Genomic DNA, 18,397 nt, shown 5'->3' on the forward strand with positions numbered 1-18,397 from the left:
GTGGAGTCCATGCACATGATTTTAATTACTCTCATCTCTTAACTCCTCTTTGTAGCAACTAGTGAGCAAGACTGCACTCCACGTCTGACCCACACAGCCACGACTGGAGAGAACAGAACGGCTTCTCTTCCCCCTGTGGGCCCTGGTGCTGCCCAGCACTCCGCCGATGCAGCCCTAGTCCCCGTGTGAACTGGCCTGGTCCGTGTTCCTGGACAACCAACATGTGTTTCCACTTCTCAAATGCCTAAATCGCTCTTTCCACCCTCACATGTGGATGACTTTTCTTCCCATCTCAGGAACATACCAGAAGCAGCAGAGGAGATTCCCACAAGCTCCTACACGAAACGTACCAACCTTCCTGCATCCGTGACCCATATCCCTGACCCTCCCCTGCTGTGACCGGAAGCTCTCTGGGTTTTTACCCCATGCAGCTCCCACTCTGCATGTGGTGCCATCCTCAGTCACTCGAAATTATGGTGCAAGCAACTGCCCTTCTTGCCTGCACTTGGTCTTTCTCTCTCTACTAGAAAGCTCTCACCAGTGAACATGCTGCCACATCACCACTCAAGAGAACAAAACACAGCAAACTCCTCTCTTGACCCCCTCACGTTCCTCCAGCTACCACTTCATTTCTCTTTGCCCCTTCACAGCAAAACTCAAGACATTTGTCAACATTTACCATCACCAAATCCTCTCCTCTCTTGGACTCATTACGATACTTTTGCCCTCAGTCTTAAAATTAAATACACTGTCAAGGTTGCCCAAATCCTCCAAATGGAGGGCGATTCACAGATGGAACATCACATGACCTATCTAGAGCACTTAATAGCACTCAATCGCTTCCTTCTTAAAGCACTTTCTTCATCTGACTTTTAGGACAACAGACTCTGCTCCCCAGCCCCCATTATTCTCGTCCTTAGTCTCTATCAGCTGGTTTACCTCCAGGAGCTACAGAGGACGAGGTCCCCGTGACTCAGTCCTTGACCCTCCTCTCTGTTCTAGCTACACTCATGACTTCATGATGACATCCAGGGTCAGGGCTTAAAAAGACATCTATATGATGAAGACCCCCCAGTTACATCTACGGTAAAGCCTAGACTGATACAGCGAACTTCCCACTCACACCCAAAAAAAGCAGCTGTCCTGCCATTCTCTCACCTGGGCTGCAGCTAAGTTTTCCGCATCTTCCTTCTTACTTGTGGCTGGGAAGAACACGATGTTGTCGATAGTCTGGATGAGTTCCAGCTGCACAACACATTTAATCAACAGGGCAGCAAACAATTTTTGTTCTGGAAATTCTGTGAGGAAACCCCCCCCAATGCACATGCAAACAAAAAATTATTTTGAATCCTCTATAATTTCTATGACATTACAATGTTAATAAGGAAACATTACTACGTATGCACACATCACAATGAGAAGAACACACTGCTTTTAAACATAGGCACTACTCAGTAAAAGTTCAATGGGTATTTACAAAAGCCTTAGAAAAGTAATTTTTTCAATAAAAATACTCTACATAATTTCGAATAGTAAGTATGTTCAAGATGGTTCTACCGCAAGTTTTTTAAGTTTCAGGTTACTTTCGAATAAAATGTAAAAAAAATGGATGAAAACCTAAAATTTAAAGAGCATCTACTGTAAACCCAAGTCCGACCTCTAAAACAGGGACTATAAAAACCCGTGCTGTAAGAAAACAACAGGAGCCAGATCTCCATGGGACAGGAAATGCGGGGCAGCCAAGACTTCTGACCCGCACATGTTTTATGTGGATCCAGAGGAGCAGTAATGGCTGAAATTACCTCTTATTTTCAAAGGGGTCCATTGGCAAAGAAGCCTATAAAAAGTCAAGCTAAATGCATTACTACAAAAGTAATCCAGCTGCAAAGTAACTAAGTGCTCCCCACATTCGCATCAGTCACAACATGGCTACACATCTCTAGCCTGAGCAAATGTGCTCAACAGGGCATTTCTTCAATCCACCAGCCTATAAGAACACACTCATGGGAGAATGTTCCATTTCATTGACCACGCTAGCTAAGCACGAGGTTATAAAAGAGGATTCAACTACTGAGATGCTGAAACAGGGTGGCAGCACTGACATCTGGCCCCAGGCAGCCCCAGACCATGAGGAAGATCTCGAGTTCTCAGGGACAGCTTTTCTAGGGAGTCTTCCAGAAGGCAGACTACTGCCCAAAGGGTGCTGTCTATTAACTAGTCTGGGGCAATGGCTCAAGTGCTTACAACCCCTCAGTTTCTTTCTACTGTGTAAAAAGCATGTTAACCAGTCACAGTAGTTCACACCCGCAATCCCAGCACTCTGGGAGGCAGAGGTGAGAGGACTGCCTGAAACCAGGGGTTCAAGATCAGCCTGGCAACTTGGAAAGACTTCTTAATAAATAAAAAATTAGCCGGGTGTGATGGCACGTGCAGTTCCAGCTACTAGGAAGGCTGAGGTGGAAAGATCGCCTGAGGTCGAGGTTGCAGTGGCCCTGAGCATGCTACTGCACTCTGGCCTAGGCGACAGAGTGAGACTCAGAATGAAAAAAAAAAAAAGGCTTTTACTACAAATTCTCTGGCACCAATTTGTGAAGTTAAGTTCATGTTTTTGGTATTTGGGGAGTATAAAACATAACTTATTTAGTACAATTTATTCTTATTGGTCATTAATAAAGGTTCATTTCCAGATCTTTTTTTTAGAAATGCTGTTCTATTTAACATTTGGTTCTTAGTACTAGATCTCAAGTTTAAAAACAAGGCTGGGTGCAGTGGCTCATGCCTGTCATCCCAGCTACTTGAGAGGTCAAGGGAGGAGGATTGCTTGAGGCCCGGAGTTTGAGACCAGCCTGGGCAACATAGGGAGACCATATTTCTAAAAAGAAAAAAAAAAAAAAGCCAGGCATAGTGCCAAGCACCTATAGTCCTACCTACTTGGGAGGCTGACACAGGAGGATCGCTTGAGCCCAGGAGCTCAAGGATGTAGTGAGCTATGATCGCACCACTGCAATCCAGCCTAGGTTCACTTCTTCATTCAAGTTATAAACACAACTCAGTTCCTGGGGCAAGACACTCCTAGTAGCAGTAGATGGTTAATGAGATGTAGTCTCATCAGTTACAACACAAGTGTCTCACCAGTATTAAGAGAGTCCAACAGGGCTTCAGACACTCCAGAGATGCCACGTTTGGCAGACAAAGCTGTACTCTAAAACAGGGAAGCTGAGCCCCTCTATGCTTTCTGGTGCCCTTTGAGAACTGGGTGAGAATCCTAACTAGGGTCTCCCGAGCAAGGGTCAGGCAGCATGTTTCGGTACATTATTGGTTTGGGCAAATTTCACTTATGACAAAGCTTGGCACTGCCAGGGTTATATTAGTTACCATTTCACTGGGTCACTGTATGACAGAGAGCAAAGTTAAGCAGTTTTTGACTACATGGGACTGTAGGTACTGAATGAGACAGAGCAGTGGTGTTTTCTGAAAGTGTGCAGAAAACATGAGGCAGCGGCCCTTCAGACTCTAGTACTAGGTCCATGCTGTGACTGTGTTCTATGAGTAGGAGAGAGTAGATGGCAGCTGGCCTCCTCACCCAATAGAGCAACTACAACCTGTCCACCAAGTGAAAGGACTCATGTGACCAGGGTGGCCCCATGTTTGTTTCCCCCCCAGCTCCATCTGTCCTGAGTTATCTCAGGATGAACCTCACCTAGAAACTTCCAGGGAAGCGAGAATGAGATGCCTGGCATAAGGACAGCAATGTGAGCCCACAGCTCAGGATAGCAGGAAAGCAGAGGCCTTGCCCCAGGAAAAAAGTTATTTCCAGATAAACCACCAAGTGAAAACTTTCTCAGTCTTGGGCAGAGAATGAGACTATGAGAGTAGTGAGTAGATGGGGGTCTAAGGATATGTATTCTTATCAATTACAACACGAGCGTCTCACAGGTGTTAAGAGCTTCCATTAGGGCTGCAGACACCTTTGTCTTGGAGCTCTTCTGTCCTTTCTTGGTGCGGACTGAAGCTGCATGGATTCCTACATGAACCATTCTGTTCTCCTGAGAACTGGAATGAAAATGCCAATGGGCCATTCACCACCACCTATCTGCCCTTTAAGATGTTAGTAAGATATAGTGACTGAAGCTAGAAGCTTCTTTCAAGTAGGATAACAAAGCCTGTCTTCTCTCAAGAACTGTAAGCACCTATGGTTAATAGAAAATTCCTAGGCCAGGTATGGTGGCTCACGCCTTTAATCTTAGCACTTTGGGAGGCTGAGGTAGGGATTACTTGAGCCCTGGCGTTTGAGACCACCCTGGGCAACATAGTGAGACTTTGTCTCTACAAAACAATAAAAAAAATTAGCCGGGTATGGTGGTGCACATCTGTAGTCCCAGCTACTGGGAGGCTGAGATGGAAGGACTGCCTAAGCCCAGGAGGTTGAGGTTGCTGTGACCTGTCATAGTCGTGATCATGCCACTGCACTCCAGCCTCAGTGACATTAAAAAAAAAAAATCCCTGAAAAAAATAAAGTAAAAAGGATTGATGATCTAAATACAAGAGGTTAAAAAAAAAAAAACTCTTAAATTTTTATTCCCCAACACTAGGGAAAAACCTTCATGACCTTCGGTTGGACAACGGCTTCTTAGCTATGACACCAAAAGTATGACCAATGTAATTTTAAAAATTGTATTTCATCAAAATAAAAAGCTTTAGTACATCAGAAGACATTACCCAGAAAGGAAAAGATGATTTACAGAATGGGAGAAAATAAATATTTGCAAATAATATATCTTATAAGGGTCTAGTATATCTAGTATATCTGATAAGGGTCTAATATATCTGATAAGCGTCTATCAGGAGTATGTAACAAGACAATCCACTTAGAAATTGGCAAAAGACATGAATAAAGATTTCTCTAAGTAAGATACAAATGGCCAACAAGCACATAAAAAAATGCCTGGCATCATTAATCAGTATAGAAATGCAAATCAAAATCACACAATGAGATACCACTTCTCACCCTTAGGACAGCTAGCATCTAAAATAAAATAAGGTGTTGGCAAAGATGTGGAAAAACTGGAATTGCTGGTGGGAATGTAAAAAAATAGTGTAGCTGCTGGCTATAGAAAATAGTTGGGTCACTTCTCAAAAAGTTAAACACAGAATTACCACATGCAATTTCATTCTTAAATATCTAGGCAAAACAATTGAAAATAGGTATTCAAATGATACTTGCACACAAATGTTCATAAGAACACTACTCATGATACCAAAGGTAAAAAAAACCCAAATAAACAGATGAATGGAAATACAAAACATGGTATATACATACAATGGACTATTACTCAGTAATAAAAAGAAAAGAATTACTGATTCATGCTACAGCACGAAGAATCTTAAAAATATTTTAAGTGAAATAAGCCAGACATAGAAAGTCACATTTTATATGATTCTACTTCTATGATATATCCAGAACAGCTAATTCATAAACACAAAAAGCAGACTGGTGGTTGCCAGGGACTGGGAAGGGGAAGAAAAGGGAATGGCTGCATGAAGGTTACGGGTCTTTCTTTAGGGGTGATGAAAACGTTCTGGGGCAACCCCCTGAAGTCCCCTCCTACTGTGAGAGCTTTTCTGTTCTCCCCATAAACCCTGCCTTCAAAAAAAAAAGTTCTGGATCTACACAGAGATAGTGGTTGCACAACACCAGGAATGTACTAAATGTACCCAAATTGTTCACTTTATTCTTCACAAAAGCAGTTCCCATTTTTGTGTGAAAAGGTGAGGGGAGGAACCTGGTGAGCTATGGGTGTGGGCAGCAATGAGGGAAATGTGCACAGGCAGACCGAAGTGGGAAGCAGTGTGGAGAGGAGGCTTCAAAAGCAGCGCTCCTGCTGAGAGAGCAGCGGTCTTTCACTACTGCCTCTTGCACATGGTAGAGGAGGGCATGTGAGATCCCATTTTATAGAGAACACGGGGCTGGTATGCAGAAGAGGATGGAGAGGGAAGACACAAGCATCAACTACATGCACATGGAAAAAGCAGACACTGCAGGTATAGGTCCTTGACCCTCCCCAAGAGGGCATCTATCTGTCAAGAGATGTCCCAGTTGGGAAAAACACAATAAAAAAGCAATGACGCAAGCAGTTAGAGTATATGCTTGTTAATAATAAAAGTAAAACCAAAAATGCCACCTATTTCCTATATAAAGATACACAATTTATTTTTATTTAGAGAAATAACTCACTTGCTGTAGATTTAATCTTGCTGACTTCTTCACCCACAGTAGATACAGGAACCAATGATGCTTGCTGTCTGTTATCTGCAGATCTCAGTTGAATAGAATCATGAATATCGACAGATTTCTGTGATATTGTATCCTAATAAAATAAAAAATTCAGTGTAAGTATGGTGATAAGACTTCTGAATGAAAATTTTATATTATGGTTTTTAAAAATTGTATTATGTCCCTATGACATTCCACACATTACAATTATACACACAATGAACAAATTATTTAAGATTACCTGTACACAGAGAAACGCTGACAGTCTTCAGAGAAAAGCTTCCTTTCTGACACTGGGCTCAGGGCTGATAACACCCAACAGCAACAGATAAAAGTGCTAAGTTTCAACTGTGTGGAAAACTAATCAGCAATGTCCACGAGTGTCATGAAATTTAAGCAGAGCACACACTTGACAAAGGAGGGGCTGAGCCCAGGGCAGCTTTGCAGGGGTGAGTTAAGGAAAAGATCTGCTGTTACCCAAGGAACCAGGGACTAGAAAGTCTGTGTGCAGGTGACTGTGTGAAGGTGACTGCTTAGAGTACGGTCTCATGAAGAGAAGCTAGACACTGGGGTCCAACACACCCACCAAATAACTCAGCTCCAGTGTAACCTAGGAAAATCTTTTTCGGAGCTGAGGCTTTCTGATCTGAAAACAGAATTAACACTTTCCTTGCAGGTTAAGAACTAGAGACAATAAACCCAAAACACTACACAGTGGTAGACAATAAATGGCAGCTGACACTATTACTCTGCTAGCTTTATTTTGTTAGAACAGCACATTCCTAGAAGAGAAAACTCAGTCTCAGGAGTGCTGAGCCCCTGTTAGTCTGACGTAATAAAGGCCTCAGCCTGCAGCAACCTTATACCACTCTCTTTCTGGGTTTATGAAAGGAAGATAAGCAAGGGTGACCAGAAATCATGCCAATCAAAATAATATTTTACTGGGACTTAAAATATAATAGTTTATAATCTTTTATACCATGTTCTAAATAATATGGGGATAGCATACCAAACCTGTTCCACAAAACTGCTGGAAAGAAAAAAAATGTGAAGCCATTTTTCAACAGCAAAACGCTACACAAGTCAAAACCTTATCATTATGGTTACGATGGTTCTTATTCATCTGTGCAAGTGTTGAACACGTATTTACTCTCAGTAAAAACTATATAGATTCAACAATACTTATTTGACCATAATGGCTTTAACTATAAAAGGAAGTTGTGTGTAGTTGCTCACAACTGTAATCCCAGGACTTTGGGAGACTGAGGTAAGAGGATCACTTGAAGCCAGGAGTTTTGAGGACAGCCTGGACAATACAGCAAGACTGTTTCTAACAAAAAGAAAATTAGCTGGATGTGGTGGCGCGAGGCTGTGGTCCTAGCTACTTGGAAGGCTGAAGCAAAGGAGGCTCCCTTGAGCCCAAGAAGTTGGAGGCTATAATGAGCTATAATTGTACTACTGTACTCCAGCCTGGGCAACTGAGCAAGACCCTGCTTAAAAACAAACATTATATGGAAGGCTGAGGCAGAAGGATCACCGGAGCCCAGCAGGTCGAGGCTGCAGTGGCCAGGAGCAGCACTGCACTCCAGTCTGGGTGACAGAGTGAGACTCCAACTCAAATAAATAAATAAATAAATAAACATTATAAAATGCTCCTTTTAAACATGTATTTTAGTAAGTATATTTCACTAAATAAGTCAGTTTTCAGAATGAAAAATGTATTGTCTTACTGAAGATAATTGAGAGCACTGGTTTTTAAATTTTTTCATTACTGGCCCTTTTGGACACTGATTAATTTCTAAAACATTCTTCCCAGAAAACTAAACATGCACAAAACCTAGTCACAAAATTGGTGGTTCAAAAAACATCCTCTGTATTAGAGAAATTTTTGATTCTAGGCATATTGCTTTCTCAATTTCTCTCTTTAACCAATGTAATAAATGAGGATAATTTGGGGATAGCTCTGCACCAGAACTAATATGCCCACATTTCTCCCCTTGAAAAAGTACATTCTAGCAGAAAAGAAGTCCCTATGAAAGAAATCATGGTGTACATGTGGACACATCTCCTAGATGTTCCAGGTACAAAATGACTCGAAGTAAGATTTCAGCTTTTAAAAAACTACATACAATTAGTATTAAATAGATATACGTAAATGCACAGAAAACAGCCGGAAAGAGATACTTCACAATGTTAAATGAAATGGTGGAGTTGGATTTGGGGTGTGGGTATTATCAAAAAGACTTATACTTTTTATCTCATATTCTCCCATACTGTTTAAAAAAATATTTTTTCATTATAGGGTATTTTTCTATTTTTAATTTTTAACAAGTAGCCCTTGAATGCACAGCAAGAAATAATCCATCTGAGAAAGACAATGAAAAAATACCACAACTTACTGGCAAAATTGAAGTAGTAAAGAGGGAAAGAGAAAGGCAAAGAAAGTAGAATGAAAGAAGAAATGGCAGATATGAGAAGTGGCAGCAGCAACAGCAGCAATGATCAGTTTTGAAGAGCCCAGATGCCGAGACAGAGAGCTGCATTTCTCGGAGGAGCCAGTCTGTGAGCTGCTCTTGGAGCACCCTGAGTGCACCACTCAGAATCCAGGAGCAGGAACGGTCACAGAGCCAGCTTTTCCTGCTTGACCCGATTTAATTTAATTTCATGGAACAACATGGGCCCAACATGCCAGCCTTATCTGAAGGCCCCAGAAGTCACCAGTGCAGAGCTAGGATTTGATTTGTGATGACATCAAAGCCCACTCTGCAAAATGTTTCATTGTACAACAGAGGCAGCAAAAATCTAAAGTGAGGGCAAGCTCATTCTTGGATGTCCTAAGAAGTACTTAAGTTTGTGCTGACAAAGTCTACTGATAAGAGTCATGGAGCAACACAGACCCAGTATGCCAGATGTCATGGTTCTCAAGAGCAATTCAGAATATATTTTTCTAAAATCTAAGTTTTAACTTTTGACAATTAAAAAATTTAAAAGTTGTAGGAGATAAATCCAATCAGTGGCATTAGTCTGCTACTTATGGCCTCCTGGGTTTAAAATTCAATGGTATTATTGAGAGAAGAGTAGAAATTTGAATAAGGCCTATTGATTAAATAATAATATTGTTTCAGTGACCATTTCCTAATTGTTAATTTACTGTGGCTCTGTAAGACATCCCCCTTTTTTTTTTCCCCTCAAGAAAACAAACACAACTTTGGGGATGAATGTGCATTACATTTGCAAATTCAAAGAATTCAGAAAACTGAGGGGGCAGGGAGGAAGGGGAATGAGGGGAAAAGAGGGAGGAAGGAGAGACTGATAAAGCAAATGAAGTAAAATGATAATATTTGGAGAAAATTGGTATAAAGATTACTTTTATACGCCAACTTGACTGGAACACAGTACCAATGTACTATATACTTAAGACAAATACTCAAGTCAAAGGACTAATGGTTAATGCGTGAACTAATGAAGGTGTTGCTGTGAAAGTATTTTGTTGTGGTTAACATCTATAGTAGACTTTAAGTAAAGGAGATTATTCTCAATAACTTGAGTGAGCCTCTTCCAATCTGTTGAAGGCCTTAAAAACAAAACAGGTTTTCCTGAAGAAGAAATCCTACCTGTGAACTACGGCTTAAGCTCCTGCCCAAGGGTTCCCAGCTTGCTGCCTGCCCTATGTCAAACTTGTCAGCACCTATATTCACAAGTCAATTCCTTGAAACACGCAGACACACACACACACACACACACACACACACACACACACACACCCTCTCCTACTGGTTCTATTTCTGCGACCTTGACTAATAGAGATTTTGATAGCATGAAGTGGAGTCCTACTGTAATAAATACCTAAAAATATGTAAGTGGCTTTGGAATTGGGCAATAGTAGAGATTGGAGGAGTTCTGAGGCATATGTTACAAGTTTGCATGTGATTCTGCTGAGGATTCAGAAGCAAGCAAAATGTGTGAGAGAAAGCTTTTACCATCTTAGAGAACACATGTATGATCATGAATAGATTATTGGTACAAATATGAATATATAAAGGTATTTCTGGCAAGGTCTCAGAAAGAAATCAGAAGCATGTTACTGGATACTGAAGGAAAGGTGATCTTTGGTGTAACATGGTAGAAAACTTGACTGAATTATGGTTAACTGCTGAGTAGAAAGTAGGCTTTGTGATGAACCTAGATATCTAGCCGAGGAGATTTCCAAGTGTTAAAAGTGTGGTCTGGTTTCTCCTTGCTGCTTATAGTAAAATGCAAGAATAAAATATATTGAGGAAAGAACTGTTAAGCAAAAAGGAACTAGCATTTGATTATTTGGAAGGAGTTTAGCCTATTAAGATTGAAAGGACGTTAAAATTAGGAAATTCACTGTTTAGAAAGCATGCTTTGGACAGAAGGTCAAGGCTATGGTTAGACAACTTTTTGTTGAAGAGATCAGGTGTGAGATTGATTGATTCAATCAACCCTCTTAGTAGAAGCTAGGAACAGAATAGGGTTATTGAGAAAGATCTGTGGATAACACTCCTGCCTAATGACATGAATTCAACCTAACACACATAGGAGACTCACAAGGATTTTGAGAATGATATACCAGTAAGCATACAGCCAACCCAACTGAAAGGACAAGAAACAGATAAAACTAAGAAAGGCTATCAGACTTCTAGGATTCTACAGGCAGAAAATGGGCTGACAGAGCTACTTGGCAGCAAACACATGTTAGGTAACATTTAAGAAAAAGGAGAAATGACCCAGAAGGAGAAACCATGGGCCCAGAGGATAGAACATCAAGTCACAGAGCATTATTCTCAGGCCTTGAAACTTAAAATTTGCCCTGCTGAGTTTCAAATTTGCTTAGGACTGGTAACTGCTTTACTCCTTGCAATTTCTCCTTTTTGAGATGAGAACCTCTATCCTATGCTTGTCTCACTATATTTATTATATTATTTTATTTATATGTTTTTTGGTAGAGGCAGGGTCTATGTTGCCCAGGCTGGTCTTGAACTCCTGGCCTCAACTGATCCCTCTGCCTTGACTTACCAAAGTGCTAAGATTATAGGCATGAGCCACTGTGCTCAGCCCGCACTATTGTATTTAGAAGCAGTTATTCAGGCAGTGTGTGATGGCTCACTCCTGCAATCCCAGTTCTTAGAAGGTTGAGGCAGGGTGACTGCTTGAGCCCAGCAGTTTGGGGCTGTGGTGAGCCATGATGGTGCACTCCAGTATAGGCAACTGAGTGAGACCCCGACTCAATCAATCAGCCAATCAATCCATCAAAGCAGGTATCATATTTCTGGCTCACAGGCCCACAGATGGAGATAAATTTTGCTCCAGAATAAATCATATTCAGAGTGTTATTTACTCCTTAATCTAGATGACTGAAATCATGAGATTTTGAACTCTTGATAAGATAGATAAGATTTTGGACTCAGTGATGATGTTATAATGAGCTGAGACTTTGGGGGACCTTAGAATGGGAGTGAATGTCTTTTGCCCATGCGATGGCCATAAATTTTTAGGTGCCAGAGTACAGACCCTAGTGAGTTAAATAGTGGCTCCCAAAAGATATGTTCAAGTCTTAACCCCTGGTAGGAGCAAATGTTATCTTACTTGGAAATAGGGTCTTTAGGAGATGTAATTACGGGTCAGAGATAAGATCATCCTTTATTTTGGGTGAACCCTGATGTCCTCATAAAACAAAAAGAAGAGGGCAATTATACACACACACACACACACACACACACACACACACACACACAACACAGCTGAGGAAGGTTATGGTTAGATGGAGGCAGATATTGATATGTGAACAACCCACGGAACACCAAAGGTTGCCAATGGCCACCAGAAGCTGGAGGAGGCAAACAAGAATTTTCCCTTTGAGCTCTTGGAGGGAATGTGGTCCTGCTAACTCCTTGATTTTAGATCTTTAGTCTTAAGAACTTTGCGATAAATTTCTGCTGTTTTAAGTTATCCATTTGAGGTAATTTGTTATAGCAGACCTAGGAAACCAATACACTAGGTGAAAGGTATGTGAGAATTCCCTGTACAGTTTTTGCAACTTTTCTGTAAAGTGAAATTATATCAAAATAAAAAACTTAAATAAAATAAGATCCAACAATACCTTTAGCTTGGTACAGAAATCCCTACATAATCTGGTACTTTTCTCTAACAACCCTTGAATAATTGTTTTGCTCTATGTACTATATTATAAAATAATTTAAAATATCCTGTCCATGGCACTTAAATTTAGTTGTGAAATTTACCACCATGAAATTTAACCTGAGAAATCTGAATAATAGATTTATGGTATCTTTTTAAAGACTTGAACTCACTGCATGGTTTGAGTGTTTGTGTCCTCTCCAAAATTTATGATGAAAATGTAATCCACAATGCAACAGTTTCAAGAGGTGGAACCTTTAGGAAGTAACTAGGCCATGAGGATTAGTGTCTTTAAAAAGAGCTGGAGGGAACTACTTTAGGCCACTTTTGCCCCTCCACCTTCTGCCACATGAGAACACAGCAACAGGACGTCATCCCAGAAGCAGAGAGCAGCACTAATGAAACACAGAACCTGTCAGTGACTTGATCTTAGATTTCCCAGCCTCCATAAATGTGAGAAAATAAATCTCTATCATTAATAAATTACTTTGTCTCAGGTATTTTGTCATAGCAGCAGCAAAGGGTTAAGAAACTCATATATAAGAATTTGACCCAAATAATTAATTTTAAATATGCTTCATTTATTAAAACTTACCAAGGGTTTTTCACTCACAGGAGATGGAGGTAGGGGGGCAGTGTCTCCACAAGTAGGACACCAGGTCAAGAGCCTTTAAGATTCCAAAAACACACCAATCACAGGGGGGTGTGCAAAACATTATACCCACCATATTTTGAAACGGGCACAAGAAAGTTACAAGAATATACCAAAACAATATAATTCATCTTTGACTATTGCTAAAAGCAACTTCCAGGAAAACATCTAGTAAAAAGTTTAAAATATGTACTTCTAGAAAGTAATTAAGTAGCATTTAATGTGCTTAAAAGTTCTCAGGTTTACATTAGAAAAACATTTTCTGATAAATTTCAAAAAAACTTTAAAGCTGCTTTTTCTAAGTATTGTCAAATATTTTCCAAAATAAGATTTTTTGAAAGTTTGAGATGTTCCAAACAATTCAATAATTAAAACTAAAAAAATCAAAATTCATAGGACACTTTAGATGTTCTCTTTTTTTAAGATTTAAACTGCAGGTTCTCAGGGAAATATATATTTTTTTAATGTATAAAAGCAAAATTTGGTCCAAAAGAGAAATTAACTTGTCGCTCTTAAATTAGGTACTTGGCATAAAAGATAATTAAGGACTAAGTTCTTGTTTCTGAGAAGCAGCATCTCCTGGGAAATGGGGCAGATAGAGGCAAACCTTTCTTCAGTTCAATAAGGAAAGTGCTCTGGTACAAACATTTTCTGTTAAGAGAGGCTTATTAGATGATCTTTAAGGTCATATGTATTATCCTGAGTGTATAAAGTCAATATATTAAAACAGAAGCAGTGCTTATAAAAAAAAATGTACAGTCCAAGTGGTTTTTGTAAAGATTTCATAAGGACAACAGCTAGGCAAGAATTCATACTTTGTCATAAAGGTCACAAACTGACAAACATGTATTATGTGTCAGTAACTCACATGCTCCAATAAAAAAATTATACCAAAAAATAAGAAAAATTATCCAATAATTAGAAATAGGCCAAAGAGAATATTACTATGTATCCTTTTGGTGCAGTCCTGCCTAGAGATTGCTTTTCTAGGGATGCATTTCTTTTGACTTCCTATTTATTACTGATTAAGTATTTATAGGGAGATCAAAAAATACAAACAATTCATGTCAAGAAAAAGTTTATGAAGCTTAAAAATCTGGACAAATTAATAATTTTCATATACAGTTTTGTGCCAGTTCATTCCCATGTGTCTACTTAATAAGATGTTTTAGAAACTCTACCTGCAGATTTAAAAACAATATATCTAAGGTAAAACTGTGCAGACCAAAGAGCCCCAGGGTTGAATTGGGAAGTAAGTTCCAGTCTGTCCTACAACTAATCCAGGTGCTATCAGCAGCATTTAGCCAGACTATATCTTAGTTTCCCCACTGATAAAAACTACCTCACAGTCAATTTCAAACTCAAAAGTTGACAATTGTAAAATACAAAATGTTAATATTTGCAAGTAGATTTTTCTTAGATTACTAAACCTAGTAACTGAAACATTGAGGTTTTTTTTTTCTTCTTTTTTTCAATTCAAATCCATTGCTTGGTTTGATCTGGATAAATACAATTTTATAAAAAGTCAGTGGGGCCAGGTGTGGTGGCTCAAGTCTGTAATCCCAGCACTTTGGTATGCCGAGGTGAGGGGATTGCCTGAGCCCACAGGTTTGAGAACAGCCTAGCAAGACCTCACCTCCACAACAAGTTAAAAAAAAAAAAAATTAGCCAGGCGTGGTAGAGCATGCCTGTAGTTTCAGCTATTTGGAAAGCTGAGGTGGAAGGATCGCCAGAGCCTAGCAGGTCGATGCTTGGGGCAGCTGTGAGTGTGCCACTGCACTCCAGCCTGGGCGAGAGTGAGATGCCGATTCAAAAAAGAAAAAAGACAGTGGAATCGTTTCATTATGACCTAACTTTTGGATAATTAGACTAAAGGTTTTGGTTTCCAAATAATTTAATTCAGGTATTTGTTATGTTTTATAAGAGTATGGTTTGTAGTCAATCTGAATCCATGCAACACTGAGACAAGCTTAAAAGGATTTTGGCTACAACAAATCACTAGTCACTATCAAACTTTTAATCACCAGTCACTATCAAACTCATTCAACATGTAAATAAAAATGCAAAGTGTATAAAGTCTTCTTACGCATGTGGGATTGTGGTTTTGAAGATATCCAGTGTGCAGTTACAAGTTTTATCCCAGATTTCTAGGGTAAATTTTTCACCATTCAGAATAACAACGTTCTCTAAGCAGTTTGTACCAGATCGTGCTAACTGCTCATTGTCTAGGAAAGAAAAAAGTAATTAATTTATATATTATCAGGGTCACATTTAACATTTTGTAATCACATATCTGGTACAGACTTACCTTGCTGCACACACCAGTAGAGCTGGGCAAAAATATCATCCAAAAGTACATCACTGAGTACTTCTAAATACTGGGTGAATACATCACAGATTGCATAAAGTGCATGATTGCAAGTAGTTGTCATCCATTCAGCTTTCTGGGGGGAAGGGGGGGAAGTCATTAAATGAAGGTCATGCCGTTCATCAACTACAAAAATTTAAATATATATATATATGTCTGCATATTTAAAAATGTAAGACTGCCAGTGGTTCCTTTTGGAACACTCAACTCCCTCTAGAACATTATATTCACCTCAACTTAAAATCTAATGTCATTTCTCTTCATTATCCTATAACTACCCTAGGTATAAAATAATTTAACTATTTTCCACACTATTTGCTTTGATGATTTAAAAAAATCACTGCATAATCTTGATATTAACATTATGACTTTTCAATATACATGAATAGCAACAGCTGGCTTTGCTCTAGAATATGACAGAACATGAAAGGGCAATAAATAAGGAGGTAACAAAGCTGACTTTCCTTAAGTTATTTGAAAACACCACACCAACTAAGAAGTGCTATACAAAATAAGTATAAATAATTTACTTCCCCCCAAACATATAAAGGATAATTGCAGAAGTAATGCTTTTAATACTGTTATATAGAACAAAACACAAAAATCTGAAACTTTCTCGTTACACTTCCTGAAATACAAACTATAACTGGTTTATAATAAAACATATTGCAATAAATAAAATATAATTTACTTTGTATATCTTATTCAATGCAGAAAAAGGAAATTAACATATTAAAGAAAGTTACTGGTATTTTTTAGTTATGATGAAATCAAAATGAAGAAAATAAATGGACAGTTCAACAAATACACTGAAAACAAACAAAAAATTCATTAACTCAGTTCTATCCCCATATAGGTGTTCTTGTTTATAAAGACATACTATTATATTTTCATGCTTTAAAGAAAAAATTTTGGGAATTTTTTTCTGCTTAATTTGAAACACTAAAATGTACTGGGGAAAATATCAAGAACCTTTTAACTTGACTACACTAAATGAAAATGTTGTGTTTTCTTACCTCTGTCTGCTGTTCTGGCAATTTCATATTGTCAAAGATTCTGAAAACAATTCTAAATAAATCCTGCCACCAGTGTTTTTCGTAAGTGTGGCCATATGTCTTCATTATTTCAAACATTACTGTTAAACCCCTAAAATGACAAAATATAATCAGGACAACTGTAATACATAAAAGCATCCCCTCCTAAAATAGCTTTTATAGTTCACAAAGTTACTAAAACCAGAAAGTTTAAAACTGGTCTTAAACACAGGACCCTATAATGTTAAAAAATATGTAAGTTGTAAAACAACAGGTTTCTTTAGGATACTTCATTCAGGGGGAAAAAAAACACCCTCCAAAGGCTTTGCTTTAAATTTTTTGCTTTATTTTACTTTTCCTCCACTCCCACTTCACCATTCCAATATTTAAATATTATAAATGGAACTATAGATTGACAAAGATCACCACTTGAGGAAATATTAATTTTTAGGCACTATAGCCAAGGAAGAAAGTGCATCTGTAGCAGTCTAAACAGAAACAAAAATTAAACTTTAGAAAAATGTTTTCAAAGAACTATGGGGATTTTTAGGTAACACTATAAACCTTGTTCACACAATATCCTAAAACAAAATAATTCATAAAACGAATCCACTAAGGCATAAACACCATGAGGGCAGGGCTCTGTGTTTGCTTTGTGCCCTGTTATATCCTAGGAATAAAGCAGTACTCATCACCTAGGAAGCAAGCAATTCATATTTGTTGAACAAATAAACTACTTAATATCACACTGACTAATTTTTGCATAAGCAAGTGCTAAAACTGAATAGCAAGAATGCCTTCCTGATTCCTTATTCCTTCCTGAAATAATATCTTTATATAACCATTAAAACGCTTGATCTTCTCTCTATATATTGCTTTTTCTCTGGCAAAATACAGGCAACCTCCAATTTAGAGATGCTTTATGTTTCCAACAGTCTGACAGTAAGTCAGAGCAATTTTCTTTGAAAGGCTCCATAAGGACCGGTACATAATTTAATCATTTGCTACTAAGCTACCTCCAAGTCTAGTATATCCCTGGTACACAGTAGGTTCTCTCAAGTATTTGTTAAATGAATGTATAAAATACCATCACAGTAGTTTAATCCTATACAGCAAGTTCATAACAGTCTATTTGATGCCTAAGATACTTAATAAGCAAAATTCAGTGGTAAAGAAATCAAAGTAAGGAAACTCCTGGGGAAGAAACAGTCTTCCACAGGAGACCTCTGTCAGAGTTCACCACTGGATGCTACTCATAGATTCCCCCCTTACAATGGAACAAGGCTCTCTATTCCTCAACCTGTTGAGCTCTGTGTCTATTCCTTTCCACTCCAAGTAACAGATGTTGCCTCCATAGTTGTGGGTAAGGGGATATGGGCAATTTTGTTGTTTCAGAGGCCCAAAGCAAACACAGAGACCAGCAGTTTCTGATGACTTTTACTGTTGAAAATGTCTTTAATGCCATGCTTAAGTATTAGCAGCTGGTGTAGGGAAAAGGAATACAAGTCATACACTGCAGAAGGATCTTTATGTCAATGATGGACCACATATACAGTGGTGGTCCCATAAGACTATAATGGAGCTGAAAAAATTCCTATCATCTTGTGACATCATAGTCATTGCCTTCATAAGGTCATAGGTCAACAATACATTACTCATGTATTTGGGGTGATGCTGATGTAAATAAACCGACTGCACTGCCAGTATTGCTAATAAACGACTATGTTACTGATTAATGTATCTATTATACTATACCTTTTATCATTATTCTAAGGTGTACTCCCTTAGATTTATAAACTTTAAAGTTAACTGTAAAACTGCCTCAGGCAGGTCCTTCAGGAGGCATTCCAGAAGAAGGCATCATTATCATAGGAGATGATAGTTCCATGCATTACCCCTGAAGACCT

The 18,397-nt window shown here is 38.7% G+C and overlaps 1 protein-coding gene across 2 annotated transcripts in view; it reads right to left on the bottom strand.

Annotated features, from left to right (window-relative positions):
• Positions 1–18,397, bottom strand: part of ARFGEF1 (ADP ribosylation factor guanine nucleotide exchange factor 1) — a 43,957-nt gene that overhangs the window by 5,896 nt on the left and 19,664 nt on the right. Inside the window, exons 11-16 of one of the 2 annotated variants that reach the window (XM_008074325.2) lie at positions 16,473–16,602; positions 15,397–15,532; positions 15,175–15,313; positions 13,032–13,104; positions 6,236–6,368; positions 1,159–1,298 (exon numbers count right to left, since the gene is read on the bottom strand). In XM_008074325.2, coding sequence (XP_008072516.1) covers positions 1,159–1,298; positions 6,236–6,368; positions 13,032–13,104; positions 15,175–15,313; positions 15,397–15,532; positions 16,473–16,602 — 751 coding nt within the window. The remainder of the gene's footprint in view (positions 1–1,158; positions 1,299–6,235; positions 6,369–13,031; positions 13,105–15,174; positions 15,314–15,396; positions 15,533–16,472; positions 16,603–18,397) is intronic. The other variant, XM_021707131.1, reaches the window with a different exon arrangement.

The sequence above is a fragment of the Carlito syrichta genome, unplaced genomic scaffold, assembly GCF_000164805.1.
Source record: "Carlito syrichta isolate Samal-C Ts95f unplaced genomic scaffold, Tarsius_syrichta-2.0.1 Scaffold316389, whole genome shotgun sequence".
NCBI lineage: Eukaryota > Metazoa > Chordata > Mammalia > Primates > Tarsiidae > Carlito > Carlito syrichta.